Below are 25,345 nucleotides of genomic sequence, written 5' to 3' on the forward strand. Positions count from 1 at the left end.
CTGAATCCATTTCTGTATAGATTAGGGAATAGTAAAGGGAAAAAAGAAATCACTGGTGGGAGTTGTCTCTCGGCCACCCAATAATAACATCACATTGGCACAGGCAATAAACCAGAAATATCAGATGCAACAAGTTATCATGGGGGACTTTAACATGCACAACTTGAGGACTTCATAGAATGCATACGTGACAGCTTTCTTAAACAGCATGTTACTGAATCTACAGGGGAACATGCCACCTTAGATCTGGTCCTGTGCAATGAGACAGGTAAAATTAGCGATCTTGTAGTTAGGGATCCTCTTGGAAAGAGTGATCACAGTAGGATCGATTTTCTCATACAAATGGAGGGTACAATAGGTCGGCCTGAAACCAGCATATTATGCCTAAAGAAGGGAAACTACAAGGGGATAAGGGAGGAGTTGGCCAGGATAGACTGGGAATGAAGACTAATATGGAGGAATGGTTGAGGAACAGTGGAAGACTTGCAAAAAGATTTTTCATGCTCCTGAACAAAAGTATATTCCAGTTAAAAGCAAGGACAGTAAGGCTGGGGACAGCCAACCTTGGATACCCAAGGAAATAAAGGAAGGCATCAAACTAAATGCTCGTGCATACAAAGTCACCAAGAGAAACTAGAAGAATGGGAAACTTTAAAAAGCAACAAAGAACCATGAAGTGGGCAATAAAGAGGAGGAAGGTAGGACTATGAGTAAAGATTAGCACAAAACAAAAACAGAGTAAATATTTTTATAATTATATAAATTGGAAAAGGGTGGCTAAAGTTAAAGTTGGTCCCTTGGAAGATGAGAAGGGGGAATTGATATTGGGTAATGAGGTCATGGCTGAGGATTTGAATGACTATTTTGTGTCGGTATTCACGGTCGAGGACACGTCGAACACGCCAAAGACAGATATTATGGATGGGATGAGAGGTGAGGACCTGGATGTAATAGCCATCACTAAAGAGGTAGTGTTCAGAAAACTTGTGGGTCTAAATATAGAAAAGTCCATTGGACCTGATAGAATGGGTGCCAGGGTACTGTAAGAAATGGCAGAAGTAATAGTCGAGGCTTTGGTGATAATTTACAAAAATTCTCTGAACTCTGGGCAGGTCTCGATGGATTGGAAAACAGCAAATGTCACGCCAATATTCAAAAAAGGATGTGGGCAAAAGGCAGGGAATTATATTCCAGTTAGTTTAAAACCTGTAGTTGGGAAAATGCTTCAAGAAAATGATTAAAGAAGAAATAGTGATGGATCTGGAGCGAAATGGATCCATCAGGCAGATGCAGCATGGATTGTACAGAAGGATGCAGAGTTGGAGGTGATGTATTTGCATGGATAGAGGATTAGTTAATTAATAGAAAGCAGAGAGTTGGGATACTTGGTTGTTTTTCTGCTTTGCGATCAGTGGTGAGTGGGGTTCCACAGAGGTTGGTGCTGGGTTCGCCACTGTTCACGATGTACAGAAATGATCTGGAAGAAGAGACAGAGTGTAGTGTATCTAAGTTTGCTGATGACACGAAACTGAGTGGAAAACCAAACGGTACAGAGGATATGGAGATTTTGCAAAGAGATATGGATAGGTTAAGTGAGTGGGTAAAGGTCTGGCAGATGGAGTTCAATGCTGACAAATGTGAGGTCATCCACTTTGGAAGGAAAAATGGAAGATCAGAGTATTATTTAAATGGTTGCAGCACGCTGCCATGCAGGACTTGGGAGTGCTTGTACATTAATTGCAAAAGGTTGTTTTGCAGGTGCAGCAGGCTGTCAAGAGGACAAATGGAATGTTGGCCTTCATTGCTGGAGGATTGAATTTAGGAGCAGGGAGGTTATGCTGCAACTTTACAAGGTCCTGGTGAGGCCGTATCTGGAGAACTGCATGCAGTTCTGGTCTCCTTACTTGAGGAAGGATGTATTGGCTTTTGAGGCGGTGCAGAGGAGGTTCACCAGGTTGATTTCAGAGATGAGAGAGTTAGCCTATGAGGCGAGATTGAGTCATCTGGGGCTGTACTCGCTGGAATTTAGAAGTACGAGAGGGAAACATAAAATTATGAATCTCTGGAATTTGCTGCCCTTTGAAGCAGTGGAGGCTCCTCAGTAAATATAGTTAAGACAAAGTTGGCTAGATTTTTACCTAGTAGGGGAGTTATGGGATACGGGGAAAAGGCAGGTCGGTGGAGATGAGCCAATCATCAGATCAGGCATGATCACATTGGATGGCAGAGCAGGCTCGACGGGCCAGACGGCTGACTCCTGCTCCTGTTTCTTATATTCTCATGAATGGTCCTGCCTTCTCTTTAACTGCTTACATGCTGGGGTCTGCCATCACTGAAGGTGGTGATGTTCTCAGCTGTTTAATAACTCTCTAATATTCATAATGAGGCGGAACAGAACTTTGAACTAATCCATTGGTTGTGAGATTGCATGGTTCTGTCTATTGCATGCTGCTTTTACTTCTGTGCAGATAAAACTATCAGCAAGGCCATTTGGGAGGCAGAGGGGGTGATAGACAGAAGCAATAGGGAAACAGTCATGCCCAAGAGGCAATAGGCATGTAACTGGGAGATTGCAGTTTTATCCAGTCAGCACCACAGTTTTCGACAGGCCTGATGCCAATATGATAATTCCTCCCACATTCCTCTACAGCAACCATTCTCAACCCTTTTTTTGGCTATGGTCCCCTTAGCACTCTGCTCAAAATTTATGGGCTCCTTCCCTGTGAAGGTGTTTAGTCGGTTCCTTCCGTATTTCTCTTCTACCGACTAAATCAAAAACCTGCAAAAATAGGCCGAAAAATGGCAGATGGAATTTAATGCGGAGAAGTGTGAGGTGTTGCATTTTGGAAGGTCCAACTAAGAAAGGACCTGCATGGTAAATGGTAGGGCACTGAGGATCTTTGTAAGATCTTGGTGAGGCCAAATTTGGACTATTATGTGCGAATGTGCACACGTAAATGTGTTTTGCAACCAGCTCACGAAGGGAATTAATGAGTGCACAAAAGGTTAGTTACCTAAAATAATGTAGTAACTAATAATTTTATTTATTGAAAATCATCTCTTAGCTAACTGCTTCTGTTAACTAGGTAGTTGGCAGGTGTTATTGATATTATTTTGTTTAAATGGGTAGTTCCCAAACATTTCCAGGCTCCCACTCCCCCTTGGCCTCCATATCCCAAGTATGGTGCTGAGCTGGGTAATGACGCCAGTACAACATGGCAGCCACTAAGACCAGCTCTTGAGAGAATACCTTGTTGCCATTTATTTTGCTAATTACACCTACCCAGAGTGTGGCCAGAAAATTACTGCACTGGCTTCTTCATTAAACTTTGTGGCAGACTGAATAATAACAAGATTGAAGGTTCAGAGCGCCATCTTTTTCCTCACTGCGCCAACCACTCCCTTGGATCTTTCCACCGCCCATGGGGGTGGGGAGAGTGTGGGTGGCAGCACCCACTTAGAAATAGTCATTGATGTTTTATTTAATGGAACAAAAAACTGAACAAAGTAGTTTCAAGTATAGAATAAACTCTTAACTAAGTATGTTACTTCATAGAATGCAATCATAGTTATAGTAAAACATGACAACACAGGTTAATTAGCCATGAGAGATAGGCTGCACTAAAATGATCTTGAAACAATTTCAAGTTTACATTTGCACAAGCATTCAGTGCACACAGACTTTTAATCACAGGAAAAAAATTGCACAAGGTAAGATTTTTGCACACACGGACTACTAAAAATTAGAGGGAACATTGATTGAATGCAGCTTGATCACCTAACTACAGGAAAGATATCAAATACGATTGAAAGAGTGCAGAGAAAATTTATAAGGATGTTGTCGGGACTTCAGGAACTGAGTTAAACTCAAGTTCAACAGGTTAGGACTTTATTCCCTGGAGTGTAGAAGAATTAGGGGAGATTTAATAAAAGTATTTAAAATTATGAGGGGTATAGACTGAGTAAATGCAAGTAGGCTTTTTGCACTGAGGGTAGGTGAGATACAAACCAGAGAACGTGTTAAGGGTGAAAGGGGAATAGTTTAGGGGAAACATTAGGGAGAACTTTTTCCACAGAGAGTGGTGGGAGTGTGGAACGAGCTGCCAGCTGAAGTGGTGAATATGGGCTCAATTTTAACATTTAAGAAGAATTTGGACAGGTACATGGATAGGAGGCATATGGGGTGCAGGTCAGTGGTACTAGGGAGAATAATAGTTTGACACAGACTAGAAGGGCTGAAGGTTCTGTTTCTGTACTGTAATGGTCTATGGTCCCATGATTAACATAGAATTAGAGTAAATGGGTGTTTGTTGTTCTGCACAGATGGTGGCCTATGTACTCCATCTCTCTGACTCCAGAGCTTTTCTGAAAATCAAAGAAAGCTCCAGTAACTTGAATTACAATCTCCATGTTCACAAATCATTCCTGGTGTGAACACATAGCTTCATGCCAATGCACTCACGCAACAGATCAGCTGTAGGAAATGCTGACTAATCCAGTCCAACTTCACAGGGTTAATTTCTAAAATGATCCTGACACTAATACATTTTACCAATCAATGATTACACTGGACAACTATTTTTTTCCCAAAAGGTTTGTTTCCTGAAAAAAAAGTGGATTATGTGCTGTGTCATGTAGGAAGTTGAAGAAACATTATTTAACTTTTATTGAATTTAGCATGTTTAATCACATAACGATCCTGGCACATTGCGTTAGTTCAAATGACTTAAAAATGTTTGCCGCTGATTTTCATTTGTACTCAGCATCTGATGCCCCTCATGTCAGTGTTCAACAACGGAGGGCTATGGTTGGGCTTCAGGTCTGTGGGACTAAGCAGAATAATAGTTTGGCACAGACTAGAAAGTCTGAAGGTCCTGTTGATGGATTCCAGTTGCCCTGATACCACTTTTCCATAGTCGCAATGTCCTGGTGAAACCTTTCACCATGTTCATCACTGACTGCACCAAAACCAGCAGGGAAGAAGTCCCAGTGTGAATGAAAAAATAAATTTTCAATAACACATTGCACTTCATGGTTTTGTATTTTAAAATATGACAGGAAATCACAAAAATAGGTTATATCTTAAAAAAAAAGTACATGATAGGAGAATTTTACAATGATTTTTGTGTTCAACTGCCCAAAATCCATAAAATACACCCAAAAGTGTTCAGGAAGCAAGACCTTTGTTGTCCCGTGTTACCAATGGGATTATTTGTTGGACTTGACTGAACAGCAATGCATAGGCACTTTGATTCTCAAAGAGATGAGATTAGTCATACAATTATAGCCCACAGACAGAATCATTCAAAAGTGGTGAAAGGGAAAATAGATTTATTAGCTAATACCTTTTCATATAAGATTATGATATTCCATTGGCCTGGTTGGCTGTGCTCCTTTTTAAATCAGAAGGTGTTTCAATAAAGTGTCAATTGCTTTGTCTCACACAGACAAACTTGATGATCAATAAGGGTAAATGAACAGCATCCAAAAGTGGAATCTGAAAGCTCCTCTGCCTTTCACATCCAATACCAAGATTGCCAAATAAAAACAGGGATCAATCTGAAGTATCACCTGAACTCGATGACTCAGTTCTCCATTGAGTTATGAGCTAACCAAACACAGCAGTTGGAGGTATTCACAAAATCCAAAAATAAAAATTTACCAGTGGAGCAATTTGGAAAGAATTTTCAGAACTGAAAAATTGTATGTTGGTCTCAACTCGGTAATTATTAAGCAACATAACTTTGCACTTCAAATCAATTATCTAAGAACATCTGTATTATAATCCAAGCATAAAAATTTCATGCATCTAATCAATTAAAATGAAGACCTGAAGCACTGAATGAATTCCTCCCACCATTGACTCCTTAAGCTTTAGGAATAATGATGTAATTTACTGTATTTATCTCCATTTCATCTCTACCCCATGAGTAGGACATTTCAGTAGTGTGAACAGCATTCCAAAATAACAAAGGCTGAGAATGACAAGGAATTGCTTAATAAATTAATGGCCATGTTTGTGGGTAATTCCCAATACACACTTGTACCTAATTTGTCTTTTACAGCAGCATCTCACATTACTTTAAAAAATAAATATAATAGTGTACGAAAAGTAAGGCAGTGTCTTTGGTTCATTGATTATTCAGGAATCTGATGGCAGCGGGAAGAAGCTGTCCTTGTGCCACTGAGTGCTCGTCTTTAGACTCCTGTACCATTTTCTCGATGGTAGCAGAGTGAAGAGGGCACAGCCTGGGTGGTGAGGTTAGAGGCTGCTTTTTTTTTTTAAAGACACCGCCTCATGTAGACGTCCTCGATGGAGTGAAGACTGGTGCTTGTGACGTCACAGGCTGAGTTAACAACCCTCTGGAGTTTATTCTTGTCCTGAGATTTGGCACCTCCATACCAGGCAGTGATGCAACCAGCAAGAATGCTCTCCACAGTACACCTGTAAATGTTTTTGGAAGTTTTTGGAGACATACTGAATCTTCTCAAACACCTAACTTTTTACCACCTCTACACCAGTCTCTTTTAAACATTAAAGTCTGGGGAGTTTCAATGCCGTATAACTTTATGACTCTATTATCTTTCTCTACTTCCAGGTACGATCTTGAGGTTTGAAATAAATGAAGAAAAATTAATTTCCTATGTTGGTGAATTGGAAAGGTACAAATTTAAGACCATCATAAATTACCAAAGGGAGAGAACATTTCTCTGGAGAGTTGCTGGAGCATATGATAGCACAAAAGATAAAAATATCAAGAAACATTTAAAATTAAAAAAAATTGATAAATGCTAAAGAGAGACTGAGAAAGGACAACAGCATATCACTAAACAGACATCTCTTTCAGAGAGCCTATTGGTTGCACAAATTCCAAGCAACCTGCTAATAATAATGGTCTTCACAAGCCAGGTGAGTTGCCTTAAGGAGAAAAATTCCTCATTGCACAAAGGATCGACTATAATTGTCACAGATGAAGCACTAATCTTACCATAAGCCTGCCTAGTAGCCAGCGAGAGTTGGAAGAATACAGTTTTCTATTTAAATTATGTAATAAAGTGAATGATCTTGTAGTACAGCTACACATAGGCAGGTATGAAGTTCTGGACATCACTGAGTCCTGGCTAAAGGATGGGTATCACTGGGAACTGAATGTCCAAGGATGCATAGTGTATCGAAAGATAAGCAGGTAAGCAGAGGGGGCAGAGACTCTGTTGGTAAGGAACAACATCAAATCATGAAAAGGAGATGACATAGGATCAGAAGATGTGAATCATTGTGGATTGAGTTAAGAAATGGCAAGGGTAAAAAGACACTAAAAAGACCTCCAAACAGTAGCCATGATATGGATAATAAATTGCAACAGCAGATAGAAAAGGCGTGTCAGAAGGGCAATGTTCTGGTAGCCATAGGGGATTTTAACATGCAGGTAGATTGGTAAAAGCAGGTTGGGATTGAATCTCAAGAGAGATGTTGTAGAAAGCCTACAAGATGGCTTTTTAGAGCAGCTTAATGATGAGCCCACAAGGGGATTTGCTGAACTGGATTGGGCACTGTGTAATGCACCAAAGGTGGTGAGAGAGTTTAGAGTAAAGGAACCATTAGGGGCAGTGATCACAATGTGATTGAGTTCAATTTGAAATTTAACAAGGAGAAAATAAAATCAGATGTGTCAGTATTTCAGTGGAGTAAAGGGAATTACAGTGGCGTAGGAGGAGAACTGGCCAAAGAAGATTGGAAGGATGCATCAGTAGGTGAGATCACAGAGCTGCAATGTATGGAGTTTCTGCAATAAATGGGAATGTGAGAGATAAATACACACCAAAAAGGAGGAAATATTCGAATGGAAAAATGTCACCACTGTGGCTGACTAGGTACCTTTAAATGGGGAGAAAATTGAAAATACCCAGATGTAAAGAGACCTCAAACAGGATAGTCTGAAGGTAAATTTGCATGTTGAGTCAGTAGTGAAGAAGGCATTTCAAGATGAATAGAATACAAGAGCAGGGATGTGATGTTGAGGCTTTGAAAGGCACTGGTGAGACCTCACGGAGTATTATGAGCAATTTTGGGTTCCTCACTTAAGTTGTGCTGAAGCTGGAGAATGTTCAGAGGAAGTTCGCGAAGATGATTCTGGGAATGAAAGGGTTATTAGATGAGGAGTGTTTGACAGTTCTTGGCCTGTATTTGTTGGAATTTAGGAGAATAGGGAGGGGAGTCTCATTTAAATATTTCCAATGTTGAAAGGAATGGACAGAGTAGATGTAGAAAGGTTGTTTCCCATGGTGGAAGAGTCTGGGACAAGAAGGCCCAACAGGATTAAAAAGCGTCCATTTACAACAGAAATATGTGGGAATTTCTTCAGCCAAAAGGTAGAAAATCTGTGGAATTTGTTCCCACAGGTGATTGTGAAGGCCAGGTTCTTGGGTGTAATTTAAGGCAGAGATTGATAGGTTTTTGATTAGCCAGGGCATCTGCAATGGAGAGATTATGGAGAGAAGACCAGCAGAAGGCTGAGTGGAAAAATGATCAGCTCATGATTAAATGGTAGCGCAGTTATGGCCTGGTGCTACCAGAAGACCTGGTGTTTATAAAGGAACAGATCCGATACAGGATTGCAGTCGTGATTGAATAAAGTTAAGGATTTCATGGTCCTCGGTCCCTGGGTGACAAGAAATTTGTACGTTTAATCAGCATTGTTAAGTATTACGAATAGCTGGGCCCCAATCAGGGATAGGCATGGCACTCCAACAGTCAATGTCCACCTCCAAGAAAGAGGAATGTTTACTCCTACATTTCACTCAGCCAATTCTCAATCATACCAGTTTATCATATCCCCCATTTCCAGAGCCGCATGCTTTAACTCAACACACAATCTCACAGTCGTCCTCATGAAAGTCCAGATAATTATATCCACTGATTCTCCTCATCTGTTCTACCAGTTGCATCCTCCAAAAATCTCCTGCACCTTTTCCTCTCATTCGCTAATACTTACATTCAATCCATTACAGATGCCTACTTTTTATCCGGGATCATTGGGACCAGACACCTGCTATTGTTCAGAATTTTCTGGATTTCAGAATAATTTTAAGCCCACCCGAGTTGTGTTGCTGTCTCTTCACTCAGCTGCCCAAGTCGCGGTGCCATCTCTCTCCTCCCCCTCCACATACCCAAGTCATGCTGCTGTATTTTCCCTTCTCACTCGCCCGCCTGAGTCACACTGCCATCTCTCGCCCCCCTCACATGTCCAGGCAAGCCGTGCTGCTGTCTCTCTCCCTCCCCCACTGCCCACCGCTGTACCAGCACCAGGGGAATGGCCCCCTTCTCAGTTCATTGATCCTGCATTGAGCCACCGCCAGGCTGACTGAAAGCCTTGCGACTGAAAGCGTTGCGACGCTGGACGGGCATCAGTATATGGCGATTTGAAAGCGCTTATAAAGTAGCGGAACGACACGGGATATTCCAATGTGAGTTGAGCAAGGGTCATGCTTGATCGGTATGGTACTTATAAAGTAATGATACCACCAATTAGTGACACGGAACATGACCGGATACACTGGAGGTGAGCTAGAGTCACGTCAGGTCATGTTTGTGCCAAACTCCACCGTTAATGAGCAGATGTCATCTACCGAAAAAGTGCTAATTTTTGGAGGTTGCCATTTTCAGAATCCTGGATAGAAGGTTCAGTACCTTGAACCTTTTGCAGTAAACATGATCTTTTTCTCTCATTGTGTGTAAACATTTGACACTCTTCAATGTAGGAACTGCTCCAGAATCCAAAGGATTTTTAAAGATAATCACCAACTTATTCACTCTTTCCAGTGCCACTTCCTTTAGTATTATGGGATGCCACATTTCAAGTCCTAGGAAATTGCCAGGCTTCAGCTTCATTCATTTCCCTTCATCTTGCTTTGTTCAGGAATCTGATTCAACTATTTCACTTTCCTTTTGACCATAATAACCTGTAATGATCACCATTCAGTAAGGGACCATTTACAACAAGACTTAATTCTTCCTTTACATTACATAATACTCTATCTAGGAATAGCCTTTCTGCATACAACAAGCCTACCCAGGAAGGTCCCTCAACTCCTCCTCCACTACATTGACAACTTCTGTACATTGGTACTGCCTCATGCACCAACGATGAGCTTGTCAACTTTATTGACTTCGCGGTCAACTTTTACCCTGACCTCAAATTCACTCGGGTCCCTCTCTGGTGAAACTCTTCATTTTCTTGATCTCTGTTTCCATCTTGGGAGACAAGCTTTCTACAGTTAATTTTTTAAAAACAAATCTACTAAATCTCACGACTACAATTCTTCACATCCAGTCCCCTTACTCTTAATTCCTCCATCTCCGTCATATCTACTCTCAAGACAAGGTCTCCTAGTTCAGATCATCCAAGATGTCCTCCTCCTTCCAAAAATGTGGCTTCCCCTCTACCACAATTAACTCAGCTCATACCCGTATCTCCTCCATTTCCCACCCATCTGCCCTGGTCCCCTCTGCCCCTAGACAAAAACAGGATTCCCTTTTTTCTCACCTACCACCCCACCAACCTCCACATCTAACACATTATCCTCCAGAATTGCCATCACCTAGAACACGATCCCACCACCAGACACATTTTCCCCTTTCCACCTTCTGTAGGGTCCGCTCCCTCTGCGACTCCTTCGTGCACTCATTCCTTCCCAGCAATCACCTCCTTGTCACCTTCCCCTGTGGCCACAGGGAAGTGCCACTCTTGCACACACACACCTCCTCTCCTCCCTTACCACCATTTGGGCCCAAAAGAGTTCTTCCAAGTGAAGCAACACTTCACTTGTGAATCTGCAGCTGTCATCTACCGCATCCAGTGCTCCCTTTGTGGCCTCTACATCAGAGAGACTGAGCGTAGCCTGGGAGATCGCTTCGCACCGTCACTCTGTCCGCATCAACGACAGGTATCTCCCAGTAGCCAAGCATGTCAATTCTGCACCCCACTCCCGTGCTGACATGTCTGTCCATTGTGTACTGTCAAACCAAGGCCACCCACAAATTGGAGGAGCAACACCTAATTTCCCGCCTGGGCACTCTCCAACTGGATAGCATTAACATCAACTTTTCTGGTTTCTGCTCGCCTACTCCTCGTTCTTTTTCTCTTCCCCATATCTGTCTTCTTCCCTCCAGCTCTCCACCCACTTCTCTCTCCATTCACAGAGCCATCCACTCCTCCCCCTTTGCTGAAGTGCCCTCCCTCCCTTATCCACCTATTACCTCCTGCCCTGTGGGATCATGCTTTTCCCCCCCTCCACCCCCAACCATCACTCCACCATTTTGTTCAGGCACCTGCCTTCGTTTTGATCATACCTTGTTGAAGGGCTCAAGCCCGAAACATTTGTTATATATCTTTATAAAGAACAGCATTTGACCTGCTGAGTTTCTCCAACATTGTCTTTTTACTTCAATCATGGTGTCTGCAGATTTTCGTAGTTTTCTCCAATCAGGCTCTTGACTACTCTAGGACTGCAAAAAGATTGTCTGCATGATTGCATAGTCATTTTTTTCTTGAATAGTCATATTTTTTTCTTGCACGAGGATAACTGTGAAAATTATGTATTTTTAATGTTTATTCCCTCTATTTAATTCAAATTATGTATGCTATTGTCATCTTTTTTTAAATGAAATGCCTGCTTGGCTGCAGCAGGATGTTTGATGCCTGTGTACATCACATTTGACAATAAATCTGTTATTGTTAACTTGATTTAACCATTTGATATGTAAATTCAATTTACCCCCATGACAGATGTATTCTTGTCACCCTGCAGGCATGTCTCCATAATACTAGCAGTATCCACATGTATTTGCAATGAACCTTACTGCAAAATCTCTTCACCAGAAAAGCATGATTCCTTTACACTCTTTATATTATTTGCCTTCAATCTCCTTTCTTCTTGCCATTTTACATTAAACACGAGCATCTACAAATTCGCTGACAATATCGCAGAGGTGGGTTAACTAAAAACGGATGATGAATCCACATACAAGAATGAGCTTGAAAACTTGGCTAAATGGTTCACCAACAACCACCTTGCATCCAATTTTACCAAAATCAAGGTGCTGATTGTTGACTTCAGGAAGGGAAAACCAGAGGTGTACAATCCAGTGATCACTGGGGAAATCAGAGGTGGAAATTGTGAGCAAATTAGCTCTTGAGAGTCACTACTTTGGAAGATCTTTCCTGGGCCCAACACACTAATGGCATCATGAAGAAAGCACGTCAGCACCTCTACTTCCTCAGGAGTTTGCGTAAGTTTGGCATGATGTCGGAAACCCTGGGAAATTTCTACAGAGGTGTGGTGGAAAGTGTGCTGACCAGCTGCATCACAGTCTGGTATAGGGACAATAATACCCTTGAGTGTAAAGCCCTGTCAAAGGTAGTGGACACAGCCCAGGACATCACAGGCAAAACCCTCCCCACTATTGAGAACATCTACAGGGAACGCTGCCGTCGGAGAGCAGCAGCAATCATCAAGAATCCATGCCACCCAGCACACGCTCTGTTCTCACTTTTCCCATCTGGAAAGAGGTAGAGGTGCCACAAGACTCACACCACCAGGTTCAGGAAGCGTTGCTACCCCTCCATCAGACTCTTCAACGATAAACTCAATCAGGAACTCATTTAAGGACTCTTTATTGATTTTTTCCTCTCTGTATTGCCTGGAAGTCAGCCTGAAGAAAACTGAGGTCCTCCATCAGCCAGCTCCCCACCATGACTACCAGCCCCCCCACATCTCCATCGGGCACACAAAACTCAAAACGGTCAACCAGTTTACCTATCTCGGCTGCACCATTTCATCAGATGCAAGGATCGACAATGAGATAGACAACAGACTCGCCAAGGCAAATAGCGCCTTTGGAAGACTACACAAAAGAGTCTGGAAAAACAACCAACTGAAAAACCTCACAAAGATAAGCGTATACAGAGCCGTTGTCATACCCACACTCCTGTTCGGCTCCGAATCATGGGTCCTCTACCGGCACCACCTACGGCTCCTAGAACGCTTCCACCAGCGTTGTCTCCGCTCCATCCTCAACATCCATTGGAGCGCTCACACCCCTAACGTCGAGGTACTCGAGATGGCAGAGGTCGACAGCATCGAGTCCACGCTGCTGAAGATCCAGCTGCGCTGGATGGGTCACGTCTCCAGAATGGAGGACCATCGCCTTCCCAAGATCGTATTATATGGCGAGCTCTCCACTGGCCACCGTGACAGAGGTGCACCAAAGAAAAGGTACAAGGACTGCCTAAAGAAATCTCTTGGTGCCTGCCACATTGACCACCGCCAGTGGGCTGATAACGCCTCAAACCGTGCATCTTGGCGCCTCACAGTTTGGCGGGCAGCAGCCTCCTTTGAAGAAGACCGCAGAGCCCACCTCACTGACAAAAGGCAAAGGAGGAAAAACCCAACACCCAACCCCAACCAACCAATTTTCCCTTGCAACCGCTGCAATCGTGTCTGCCTGTCCCGCATCGGACTGGTCAGCCACAAACGAGCCTGCAGCTGACGTGGACTTTTTTACCCCCTCCATAAATCTTCGTCCGCGAAGCCAAGCCAAAGATTGCAGTTTGTTTACATGTATATATTGTGTACAATTTTTTTTTGCACTACCACAGGAAAAAGAATCTCAGGGTTGTATGTGCGGTCATGCATGTACTGTGACAATGAATCTGAAATCCCTTGTTCTGCATACCATTAAAAAACACCCACACACTTTTGTCTGATCCTGTCCAGGTATAACCTGTCCAGTTTGTACCAGCTGAACCTTCCCCAGAACATGTCCCAATGACCCAGACATTCCTCTTTAAATAGACCTCAGTTTTGTAATCTTTAAAACACTTGCCCAACCAAAATTTAAGATTCTCAGTCTCAAACTTTTCAAATATATCCAGTATGAACATTCTTTTGTTTTAAGAAAGGATAAAGGGAAGAATTGGGAAAAGCATTCCAAATTTCCAGTACATCACTGGACACGGACACTCAGTGACTCTGAAGGGACTTTCTCTTATTTGTTTCTTTCTCTTATTGTTAGGGGCACCAGGCAATGCTCATGGCAACTTGTTTGCCTTACAGCAGACAAAAGTTGAAGTACATCATGTATATTGTATTTTTATTGTGTTACTATGTGATAATAAAAGAAACATTTGAACCCTTTAAAATGACAACGCTCTAATGTGTTTTTCTAGTCTTCCACAGCTGTTTCTGCCTATCTTCCCCGTTAAATCCTTTAATGAAATAACATGGATAACTTCCCCAAAGCATCAGATCATCTGTCGATAGAGAGGTTAAGGAGGAAATGCAGCATTATGATAAGATAGTTTTGTGATGTCTGAATCCAGTATTTACTCTCATGAACATGCGTTTCAAAATCTGTTGTTTTGCAGCAAAATTACAGGTGCAAAAATTGCTATAAATTACATTTTAAAAATAATGAATTAGTGCAAAAGAAGAGAAAAAGTGAGGTAATCTCTATAATTCATTGTCCATTCAGAAATCTGATGGCAGAGGGGAAGAAGCTGTTTTTGTAACGTTGAGTCTTCGTCTTCAGGCTCCTGTACCTCCTTCTTGATGGTAGCAGGTCTGGGTGGTGCGGAACCTTGATGATAGACTTTCTTGAAATACTGCCTCTTGTAGATGTCCTTGATGGAGTTAAGACTCATGCCCATGATGGTGCTGGCCGAGTTACAACTCTCTGCCGCCTCTTCCTGTACTGTGCGTTGGCACCTTCATACCAGACAGTGATGCAACATGGTACATCTGTAGAAATTTGCAAGTCTTTGGTGACATACAAAATCTCAAACTCCAAATGAAGTATCGTCGCTGACGATTGCATCGACATGGAGGCTCCAGGATTTGTTGTCCTGAATTCCCTTTCCTGAAGTGTTTTATCAGTTCCTTGGTATTCCTAACAATGAGTGCAAGGTTGTTGTTATGGCACCACTCAACTAGCTGGTCCTTCTCCCTCCTGTACGCTTCCTCGTTGTCGTCTGTGATTCTGCCAACAACTGTGGTATCATCAGCAAATTTGTAAATGGCATTTGAATTGTACCTAACCAAAGTGATGGGTATAGAGAGTAGAGCAGTGGGCTAAGCAGGCACCCTTGAGGTGAGCTTTCTGACTGAACCGTAAACTGTACAACACACCACACAAATCCACTCAAGTGTTAACTTAGATTCTTGAGTTCAAGTTACTGCACTGGAACCTGAACCCGTACTATGCTGAAACAGGGGTGAGAGTTGTACTGGCTAATCCACAGCCAGTTTTCTCATCTCAAGTAGCTCAATTAGATTTTGTAAATTCGATGAAAAGTGTTATACGATTCTGTTAAGACATTCAAATAAAAAAGGCGTTTGCATGCAATGAAGTAAAGCTGCAAGAACATAAAACATACAACTTTACAAGAGTCGATAATATTGGTGATTTTCTGTCGGACATTGTACCTAAAGAGGAAGTCGCTTTTTATAGGTCTCCCCCCTGCTCCCCCAAAAAAGACTCAATAAAAACCTGGAATATTTCAACCACACGCACTGGTTGAATATAATAATGCAGAATAAACTGTGAATTAAACAGTACCACTTAGCTGTTGCACAATGCTGATCTCAGAAAAAGTACAACTCGTGTATTAATATCTGATGTGCTAGTAGAAAGCCTTTCATGAAGACAGGGTTCCCATTTCCGTCGTGATGTGAAACCCCACGTGCGTACTGACAGAAGCAGATTGCTTCCCATCCCCAAATTCCAGTGATTAATGTATTAGAGATAGAGATTATAACCTCACTACTTTAGCGCAGCTCTCAAATAAATATTTCATTAAATTGCCATGAGCATCTATCGTTCAATAGGGACCACATAAATCACGGCAGTTGCAGTGTTAAAAGTTTTAAAATAAACAAATGTCAAGTATTAGAAAAGCCTCACGTTACAGCCGATGGTTTAGGGTGGTTTTAAGCGAATACTTGAACCAAATTCAAACCCCAGCTCGCAGGATCAAGGCCCAGGTCCTGGTGCCACCTCGGACTTTCCTTTCAACCACGACTGATTCCAGTTCGACTGGACCGGGCTGCCCGTCCCGGGCCCACAGCCATCCCCATCTCGGGGGAAACACCGTCAGGCTGGGGCCCAGCTTCTACCCCAGGCCGAGGCTCAGCCGGCGGCCTGGCTCCCCACGCTCGCTGCCCCAGCAGCCGGGCGTTCCCCTGGCGCGTCCCCCATGCTTTCCTGGGGCATTTGACGGCAGCCGCCTCCCCCTTAGCCTTACCGCTCTGTGTCCGCCTCCGACATGGCGCTGAGCTCCGGAGCCATCGCCACATCGCAGTCACCGGCCGCCATTTTCCAACACCTGAGGCCGGGCGCCGGGTTCCGGAACAAAGAGGGGGCAGCTCAAGAGCGGCTCTAAGGGGGTGGTGGGGGGCGGGAGAGAAACGCGTAGGATTGTGCTGATGCCGGGAGGACCTCTGGTGGCAGGAGGACGCTGGTAGCAGGGGCCAGATGAAGAATGCGGACCGTGGGGATGGGCAGCCCCATGGGGAGCGGTGGGGTGCCCTGGGGGAGTGGGGGTGCCCAGGGGGGAGGGGGAGAGCCCAAGAGGAGTGGGGAAGTGGGGCGGGAGGAGAAGGGGACCCGTGGTGGGAGCAGGGGTGTCGGGGGGGGGGGGGGGTGGGCAGCCACTGATGCTACCAGCTTGGTACTGCCGTGTACCAGCTGGGAGAGATTCTTTTCAATTTGCCTAGAGAAGATACCGTTCCACAGCCGATACTATAGCCTTGTCGCTTCACTCTGTCATTCGCCAGGCTGCTGTTCATCGACTTCAGCTCGGCGTTTAATGCGATCATTCCCCAGAGGATGGTGGAGAAGTTGTCCTTGCTGGGACTCAACACCCCTTTCTGTAACTGGATCCTGGACTTCCTAATGAAAGACCAGAGTAAGTCGCAGAACCATCGAGCTCAGTCTCGCTGAGCACTGATGCACCTCAGGCTGCATGTACTCAGCCTGCTTCTGTTCACGCTACTGACTACGACTGCATAGCCAGATCCAACACCATCATCAAGTTTGCAATTAACACGACCGTTGTTGGCCTCATCAACAACAACGTTAGTGGGGGGTGTTATATAGGCCTCCAAATAGTAATGTAGAGGTGAGGGAAGGCATAAAAAAGAGAAATTAGAGAAGCGTGCAATAAGGGAACAGCTGTCATCATGGGAGACTTTAATTTACATAGAGATTGGACTAGTAAAAATACTGAAGAGGAGGAATTCCTTGAATGTTTACGGGACGGTTATCTAGACCAATATGTCGAGGAACCAACTCGGGAGCAGGCCATTTTAGACTGGGTATTATGCAATGAAAAGGGGCTAATCAGCAATCTTGTTGTACGAGGGCCTTTGGGTAGGAGCGATCACAATATGATCGAATTCTCACTCGACATGGAGAGTGAAGAAATTAAAACCGAGACTAAGGTCCTGAATTTAAATAAAGGGAATTATGATGGTATGAGACGGGAGTTGAGTAAGATTGATTGGGTGGTGTTTATGGGGGAGAGGGGGTTTGACGGTGGATAAACAATGGAAAGCATTCAAAGATCTAATGGAAGAATTGCAGAAATCGTTTATACCGGTTTGGCATAAGAATAAACCAAAAAAGGTGACCCAACCGTGGATAACAAGGGAAATTAGAGACAGCATTAGGTCCAAAGAGAGAGCATATCAATTGGCCAAAAAAAGTACCAAATCCGAAGACTGGGAACAGTTCAAGATGCAGCAAAGGAGGACAAAGGGATTAACCAAGAGGGCAAAAATAAATTATGAAAGTAAGCTTGCGGCAAACATAAAAACCAACTGCAAAAGCTTTTATAGATGTGTCAAGAGGAAAAGACTGGTGAAATCCAGAGTAGGTCCCTTGCAGTCAGAATCAGGGGAATATATAATGGGGAATAAGGAAATGGCAGACCAATTAAATTATTACTTTAGTTCTGTTTTCACAAGAGAGGATACAAATAACCTCCCAAGGATGTTGGGAAACATAGAGACTAATGCAAGGGAGGAGCTGAAAGAAATCAGTATTTCTAAGGACATGGTCTTGGGGAAATTGAAGGGATTGAAGGCTGATAAATCCCAAGGGCCTGATAATCTACATCCTTGGTTTCTTAAGGAAGTGGACATTCAGATAGCAGATGCTTTAAGAATTTTATTTTCCAGAACTCGATAGGCTCAGGAACAGTACCCATGGATTGGAGGGTAGCTAATGTTACCACACTATTTAAAAAGGGGGGTAGAGAAAAAGCGGGGAATTATAGGCCGGTGAGCCTTACATCAGTAGTGGGCAAAATGATGAAATCCATTATTAAGGATGTAATAGCAGAGCATATGACTAGCAGAGTAGGGATCGGACAGAGTCAAGATGGATTTACAAAAGGTAAATCGTGCTTGACAAATCTATTGGAATTCTTTGAGATGGTGACAGGTAAAATAGATGGGGGAGAGCCAGTGGATGTGGTGTACCTGGACTTCCAATAGGCCTTCGATAAGGTCCCACATAAATGACTGGCATGCAAAATCAAGGCTCATGGGATTGGGGGCAAGGTATTGATGTGGATTGAGAATTGGCTGGCAGATAGAAGACAGAGAGTTGGGATAAACGGCTCGTTTTCTGAGTGGCAGGCGGTGACCAGAGGGGTGCCACAGGGATCTGTACTGGGACCCCAGCTGTTCACAATTTACATTAATGATCTAGATGAGGGGATTGGATGTAATATCTCCAAATTTGTAGACGACACTAAGCTAGGAGGGGTTGTGTGCACTGAAGAAGGGGTCAGGAAGCTCCAGTGTGATTTGGATAAATTGGGGACTGGGCAGATACATGGCAAATGCACTACAATGTGGATAAATGTGAGGTTATCCACTTTGGTAATACAAACCAGAGGGCAGATTACTATTTAAATGGCCATAGATTGGGAGATGGGGAAGTGCAGAGAGACCTAGGGGTTCTTGTGCACCAGTCACTGAAGGCAAGCATGCAGGTACAGCAGGCGGTTAAAAAGGCAAATAGTATGCTGGCCTTCATATCAAGAGGGTTTGAGTATAGGAACAAGGATACCTTACTGCAGCTGTACAGAGCCTTGGTGAGACCCCACCTGGAGAATTGTGTGCGGTTTTGGTCGGCTTATCTGAGAAAGGATGTTCTTGCAATGGAGGGAGTGCAAAGGTGATTCACCAGGCTGATACCTGGAATGGCAGGAATAACTTATGAGGAAAGATTGCACAATTTGGGATTGTACTCGCTGGAGTTTAGAAGATTGAGAGGGGATCTCATAGAGACATAAAATTCTGGCAGGACTGGACAGAATGGATGCGGAAGGGATGTTTCCAATGGTGGGGGAGTCCAGAACCGGGGGCCATGGTTCGAGGTTAATAGGCAAACCATTTAGGACCAAGATGAGGAGGAATTTCTTTACCCAGAGGGTGGTGAATCTGTGGAATTCATTGTCAGAGAGCAGTAGAGGCAGGTTCATTGAATATATTTAAGAGGGAATTAGATATATTTCTTCAGTATAAGGGAATTAGGGGTTACGGAGAGAAGGTGGGAACGGGGTACTGAACTTTAAGATCAGCCATGATCTCATTGAATGGCGGAGCAGGCTCAAAGGGCCGAATGACCTACTCCTGCTCCTATCTTCTATGTTTCTCTGTTTCTATGTTTTTTGTGCTTTTCTCCCATTTTTCAGATTCAACTGCAGTTGTTTTACTCATTGTGCTATTTTGTTCAGCACACTTTGTCTTTCAGTCCAGTCGTGGTCTTTATTTCTGTCCTGTCCACTCTTTGCAGTTACTATGCTATTTTCATTGCTACCTCTATTTTTTTTCCCTAACACTTTGTGGTTTTAAATTATCCAATTGATCCCAATTTTATCTAGCTTACCTGTTCTGCCCGTACTACCTAGGGCAGTATCCGCAGAACGCCTCATCCACGAGGACTTACCAGCACCACGTGGAATTTTTCCTTCAATCAAACTCTATCCCTCGATACCTTGGTATTAGATTAGATAATAATTTAAGCCACCTGTACAAATTAAATTATCAGCCATTAATAAAGAAATTGCAGGAAGACTTAGAACATTGGAAAGAATTACCACTAACGTTGATAGGGAGGGTAAATTGCATTAAAATGAATGTCTTCCCAAGGATACAATACTTATTTCAATCGTTACCAATTCCCTTAACAGAGAAATTTTTTAATGAACTAAAGAGAATAAAAAGTAAATTTTTATGGAAAGGGGGGGAAACTGAGGATAGTGTTAGATAAATTAACAGAGTGGTACAAACAAGGTGGTTTGCAGTTACCAAACTTAAAAAATTATTATAGAGCAGCACAATTAAGGTATTTATCAGATTTTTATCAGACAAGGGAAAAACCAGATTGGACAAATTATAAATGGGATGAAAAGTTGATACAATATAAAAGCTCACCAGTATTGCATCATTTACTCAATATATGGAAGAAGATTCACTTAGAAAGGAAAAGAACAAATGACCAACTACCAAAATTATTATTGACGCAAAATCAGCTAATCCCTTTTACAATAGATAACCTTTCCTTTAGAGAATGGGAGAGAAAAGGAATTAAAAGAATAGAAAATTGTTTTTTGGGAAATAATTTATTAATATTTGAACAAATGAAGTACAAATATGGAATAACTCATGGTAAAATGTTTGCATACCATCAACTGAAAGCCTACTTAAAGGATAAATTGGGATACAGATTGAGATTACCAGAAGGAAGCAGCTTTGAATATGTGATTACAGAAACAATGATAATGAAAAGATTTATAACGAACATGTACATTAAGCTGCAAGAGAAGGAAAATGATGAAATAAGCTATAAACCCAAACAAAAGTGGGAAAAAGATTTAAACATAAAGATAAAAAATGAAACATGGGAAAAGTTATGCTCTGGAACTATGAAGAATATAATAAACACAAGGTTACGTATGATACAGTATAATTGGTTTCACAGGTTATATATCACATCCCAAAAGTTAAATAAATGGGATCCAACATTATCAGATAGATGTTTTATAAGAAGGAAATGGGAACAACAGTACGTGCAATTTGGGCATGCGATAAAGTGAAAAAGTTTTGGGAAGATCTAAATCAGGTATTAAATAAAATCACAATAAGTAACATTCCAAAAAAATCTAGAGATCTTTTTTCTAAGTAATATAAGAAGTAAAGAATTAGGCCTCAAACTGGATGAAGCGCAAAAAAGATTTATTATGTTAGCCTTAGCTGTAGCAAAAAAATGTATAATGTTAACTTGGGAATCAGAAGAGAGCCTGAGAGTACAGCAATGGTACATAGAAATGAATAAATGTATTCCATTGGAAAAAAATAACATATAATTTAAAAAATAAAGTCACATTATTTGAACAAATTTGGGAACCGTACATGGACATAACAGAGAAGGGCTTGCCTTGGACCTCCACCCCCTAAAATGATAAAATGATAAGACAAAATGAACTGACCCAGTGTGTAAAAGTAGATGACACATTTTTCTTGTTTATTTTCATTGTGTGATGACATTGTTTAATGGTTTTATTGTATTGTATATGTTGAACGTTTAATGGGTTTGGAGGGGGAGGGAAGGGACGGGGGAAAAAAGGGGAGAAAATGCCACTGTGTATATTTAAGAGGGAAATGTTTGTATGTATTTTGATTGATATGGTTCACAGTGTGAAAAATAAAAAAAAAATTAAAAAATCAAACTCTATCCCTTATTACTATTCACCCCACTGCGCAGTTTTCCCAATCAATTCTCTGAGACTCCTTTTAAGTCAATTTGTCAGCAGATTCTTTGGATTGGAGAGACCCTCTGACTGTTGTTTGGCACCTCCCGTTCCCAACAGATTTTAGTTCACATTTAAAGCGAAAACCGCTTACCTTTTTTGTGGATGGCCATCCTTTATCTGTTGGTTCTGAGAACATCCCCGAGGGGCTGGGAAGAACTCTCGACCAGCCACCTCTTTTCTGATGAGTCTTCTTTCTGACCCGGCTCGCTGCACCAAATTCTGTCGTGGTTTTTTAATGTCCAAAAATGAATCAGGAAACACGGAGAATACTTCAGAAAAGTTTAAGCCTTTATTTGCAAACAAAAGCCGAGACAAGTTAAAGCCTGGACTCTGAAATGCCTGTTGCCATAAGACACTGCCCTTTTTCATACAGATTTTCAGTTACTTATCAATTTTTGACTTTGATTGATGTTTCTCGGTCATGGTATTCTTATCACTTCTCCTTGCGCTACACTTACCTTCTTGTAACCGGCCTGTTTCAGAATAAATCCCCTACCTTGTCCTATCTAACCTCCTCTCTGATCACCTGTTACTCCCCTGATCTCATCCTGTTTGAATGCTTATTCTCCTGGTGCCTGTAATCACTATTATTTTCTTAGATTTGAATGTATGACCTTGATGTTTTCTCTCTGGACTTGTGTTTTAAAGTTAGCAGTTTAGTGTAACCTTGGGGATGAAGATACTTTCTCTCTTTGTATTTTAAAGTTAGCAGGCTTTGGAGTCAGCAAATTCTACATGTACTATAATCAGCCAACTTTTCTACATACTGTGGCTGTTACTTAATTACATGACTATTTTCCATAAACAGTGTAATTAAAGTACATAGTAAATTGTTACATAGCAATGGATTAATGAAGACATAATGAAAAGTACATAGGTATATTTTCCATAATAGTTCGATAGATAATCAATTTCTTTGGCTTGGCTTCGCGGACGAAGATTTATGGAGGGGGTAAAAAGTCCACGTCAGCTGCAGGCTCGTTTGTGGCTGACAAGTCCGATGCGGGACAGGCAGACACGATTGCAGCGGTTGCAAGGGAAAATTGGTTGGTTGGGGTTGGGTGTTGGGTTTTTCCTCCTTTGCCTTTTGTCAGTGAGGTGGGCTCTGCGGTCTTCTTCAAAGGAGGTTGCTGCCCGCCAAACTGTGAGGCGCCAAGATGCACGGTTTGAGGCGTTATCAGCCCACTGGCGGTGGTCAATGTGGCAGGCACCAAGAGATTTCTTTAGGCAGTCCTTGTACCTTTTCTTTGGTGCACCTCTGTCACGGTGGCCAGTGGAGAGCTCGCCATATAACACGATCTTGGGAAGGCGATGGTCCTCCATTCTGGAGACGTGACCCATCCAGCGCAGCTGGATCTTCAGCAGCGTGGACTCGATGCTGTCGACCTCTGCCATCTCGAGTACTTCGACGTTAGGGGTGTAAGCGCTCCAATGGATGTTGAGGATGGAGCGGAGACAACGCTGGTGGAAGCGTTCTAGGAGCCGTAGGTGGTGCCGGTAGAGGACCCATGATTCGGAGCCGAACAGGAGTGTGGGTATGACAACGGCTCTGTATACGCTTATCTTTGTGAGGTTTTTCAGTTGGTTGTTTTTCCAGACTCTTTTGTGTAGTCTTCCAAAGGCGCTATTTGCCTTGGCGAGTCTGTTGTCTATCTCATTGTCGATCCTTGCATCTGATGAAATGGTGCAGCCGAGATAGGTAAACTGGTTGACCGTTTTGAGTTTTGTGTGCCCGATGGAGATGTGGGGGGGCTGGTAGTCATGGTGGGGAGCTGGCTGATGGAGGACCTCAGTTTTCTTCAGGCTGACTTCCAGGCCAAACATTTTGGCAGTTTCCGCAAAGCAGGACGTCAAGCGCTGAAGAGCTGGCTCTGAATGGGCAACTAAAGCGGCATCATCTGCAAAGAGTAGTTCACGGACAAGTTTCTCTTGTGTCTTGGTGTGAGCTTGCAGGCGCCTCAGATTGAAGAGACTGCCATCCGTGCGGTACCGGATGTAAACAGCGGTACCGCCCTGTCTTTGCCCTCAGACAGCTCCAAGAAAAGTGCAGAGAACAAAACAAAGGACTCTACATCACCTTTGTTGACCTCACCAAAGCCTTCGACACCGTGAGCAGGAAAGGGCTTTGGCAAATACTAGAGTGCATCGGATGTCCCCCAAAGTTCCTCAACATGATTATCCAACTGCACGAAAACCAACAAGGTCGGGTCAGATACAGCAATGAGCTCTCTGAACCCTTCTCCATTAACAATGGCGTGAAGCAAGGCTGTGTTCTCGCACCAACCCTCTTTTCAATCTTCTTCAGCATGATGCTGAACCAAGCCATGAAAGACCCCAACAATGAAGACGCTGAGATAATCAATAAGGAGCAATTATTTCCATCCGTGTGGTTTATATCAGTCCCAACTTTCTGCCATGGTTCTGATCATTCGTCATTTACTATCATGGGTTCCTTTGTCTGCTTTGCATGATGTTTCAAACAGGTCTCACAGCTTGAAGCCATCCTGTCACTGTCAGCATTTATCCCTGGCCAATAAATCAGTTCTGGGCTTCCTCTTGCATTTTTCAATTCCAAGGTGCCCCTCATGCACCCTTTTCAGCATCTCTTGTTGCATTGATTGGGGAATGATAATTCTGCTCTGTCTGAGTAGAAGCCCATTGACAACACTCAGCTCAGCTCTGATGTTGTAGTATGGCTGACATTCACCTCCAGGCCATCCTTCATTCAGATTCTTGATGACCTTCCGTAGAACTGTGCCCTTTTCTGTTTCAGCTGCCATCTGCTTGGATTTCATGTCAGATATGGGAAGAGATTCAGTGATCAGATTCACATGGAGATTCACATCTGTCTCTGTGGAGCTCTCATTGGGTGTTTCATTCTGTGTTGTTGCTCTGGACAATGCATCAGCCAACACAATAAGTTTCCCTGGTGTGTCCATCAATTCAAAGTCATAACGTTGTAGCTTCATCATCAGTCTTTGGATTTGCGACGACATTTCTCTGAGATTTTCCTTGATTATCGCTATTAATGGCGTGGTCTGTCTCTGCCACGATTGGAATTTCTTGAGTCCATAGAGCAGACCTAGACACTCTTTCTCGATCTATGCATATCGACATTGAGATGTTGTCATCGTCCATGATGCGATGCTACTGGCCTCCAATCTTCTCCCACAGCCTGAAGTAGTGGCCCCTATTCCATCTTTTGAAGCATCCATGGATATATTTTCATTTTTCTGGGTGCATCAAAGAATGTCAAAAGTACTGGTTCAGTAGTTAGAATGGTCTTCAGACGTCTCCATTCTTCCTCGTGGTTGTCTGTCCAGTTGAATTCACATTTGTCCTGTAACAACTTCCTCAGGTACATTATTTTGGAAGACAGGTTTGGAATGAATTTACCAATGAATTTGATCATTCCCAGTGCTCTCAATACATCTTTTTTGTCAGTGGGTCTGGCAATCTCT

At 42.8% G+C, this 25,345-nt stretch overlaps 1 protein-coding gene across 1 annotated transcript in view; it reads right to left on the minus strand.

The window, feature by feature from the left end:
* dnajc7 (DnaJ (Hsp40) homolog, subfamily C, member 7) overlaps positions 1-16,419 on the minus strand; it is a 74,663-nt gene extending 58,244 nt beyond the window's left edge. The window contains exon 1 of the mRNA XM_069906840.1: positions 16,302-16,419. Coding sequence (XP_069762941.1) covers positions 16,302-16,372 — 71 coding nt within the window. The 5' untranslated portion in view covers positions 16,373-16,419. The remainder of the gene's footprint in view (positions 1-16,301) is intronic.
* Between the last annotated feature and the right edge of the window lie 8,926 nt (positions 16,420-25,345).

This window comes from Narcine bancroftii, chromosome 12 (assembly GCF_036971445.1).
Source record: "Narcine bancroftii isolate sNarBan1 chromosome 12, sNarBan1.hap1, whole genome shotgun sequence".
In the NCBI taxonomy this organism is placed as follows: domain Eukaryota; kingdom Metazoa; phylum Chordata; class Chondrichthyes; order Torpediniformes; family Narcinidae; genus Narcine; species Narcine bancroftii.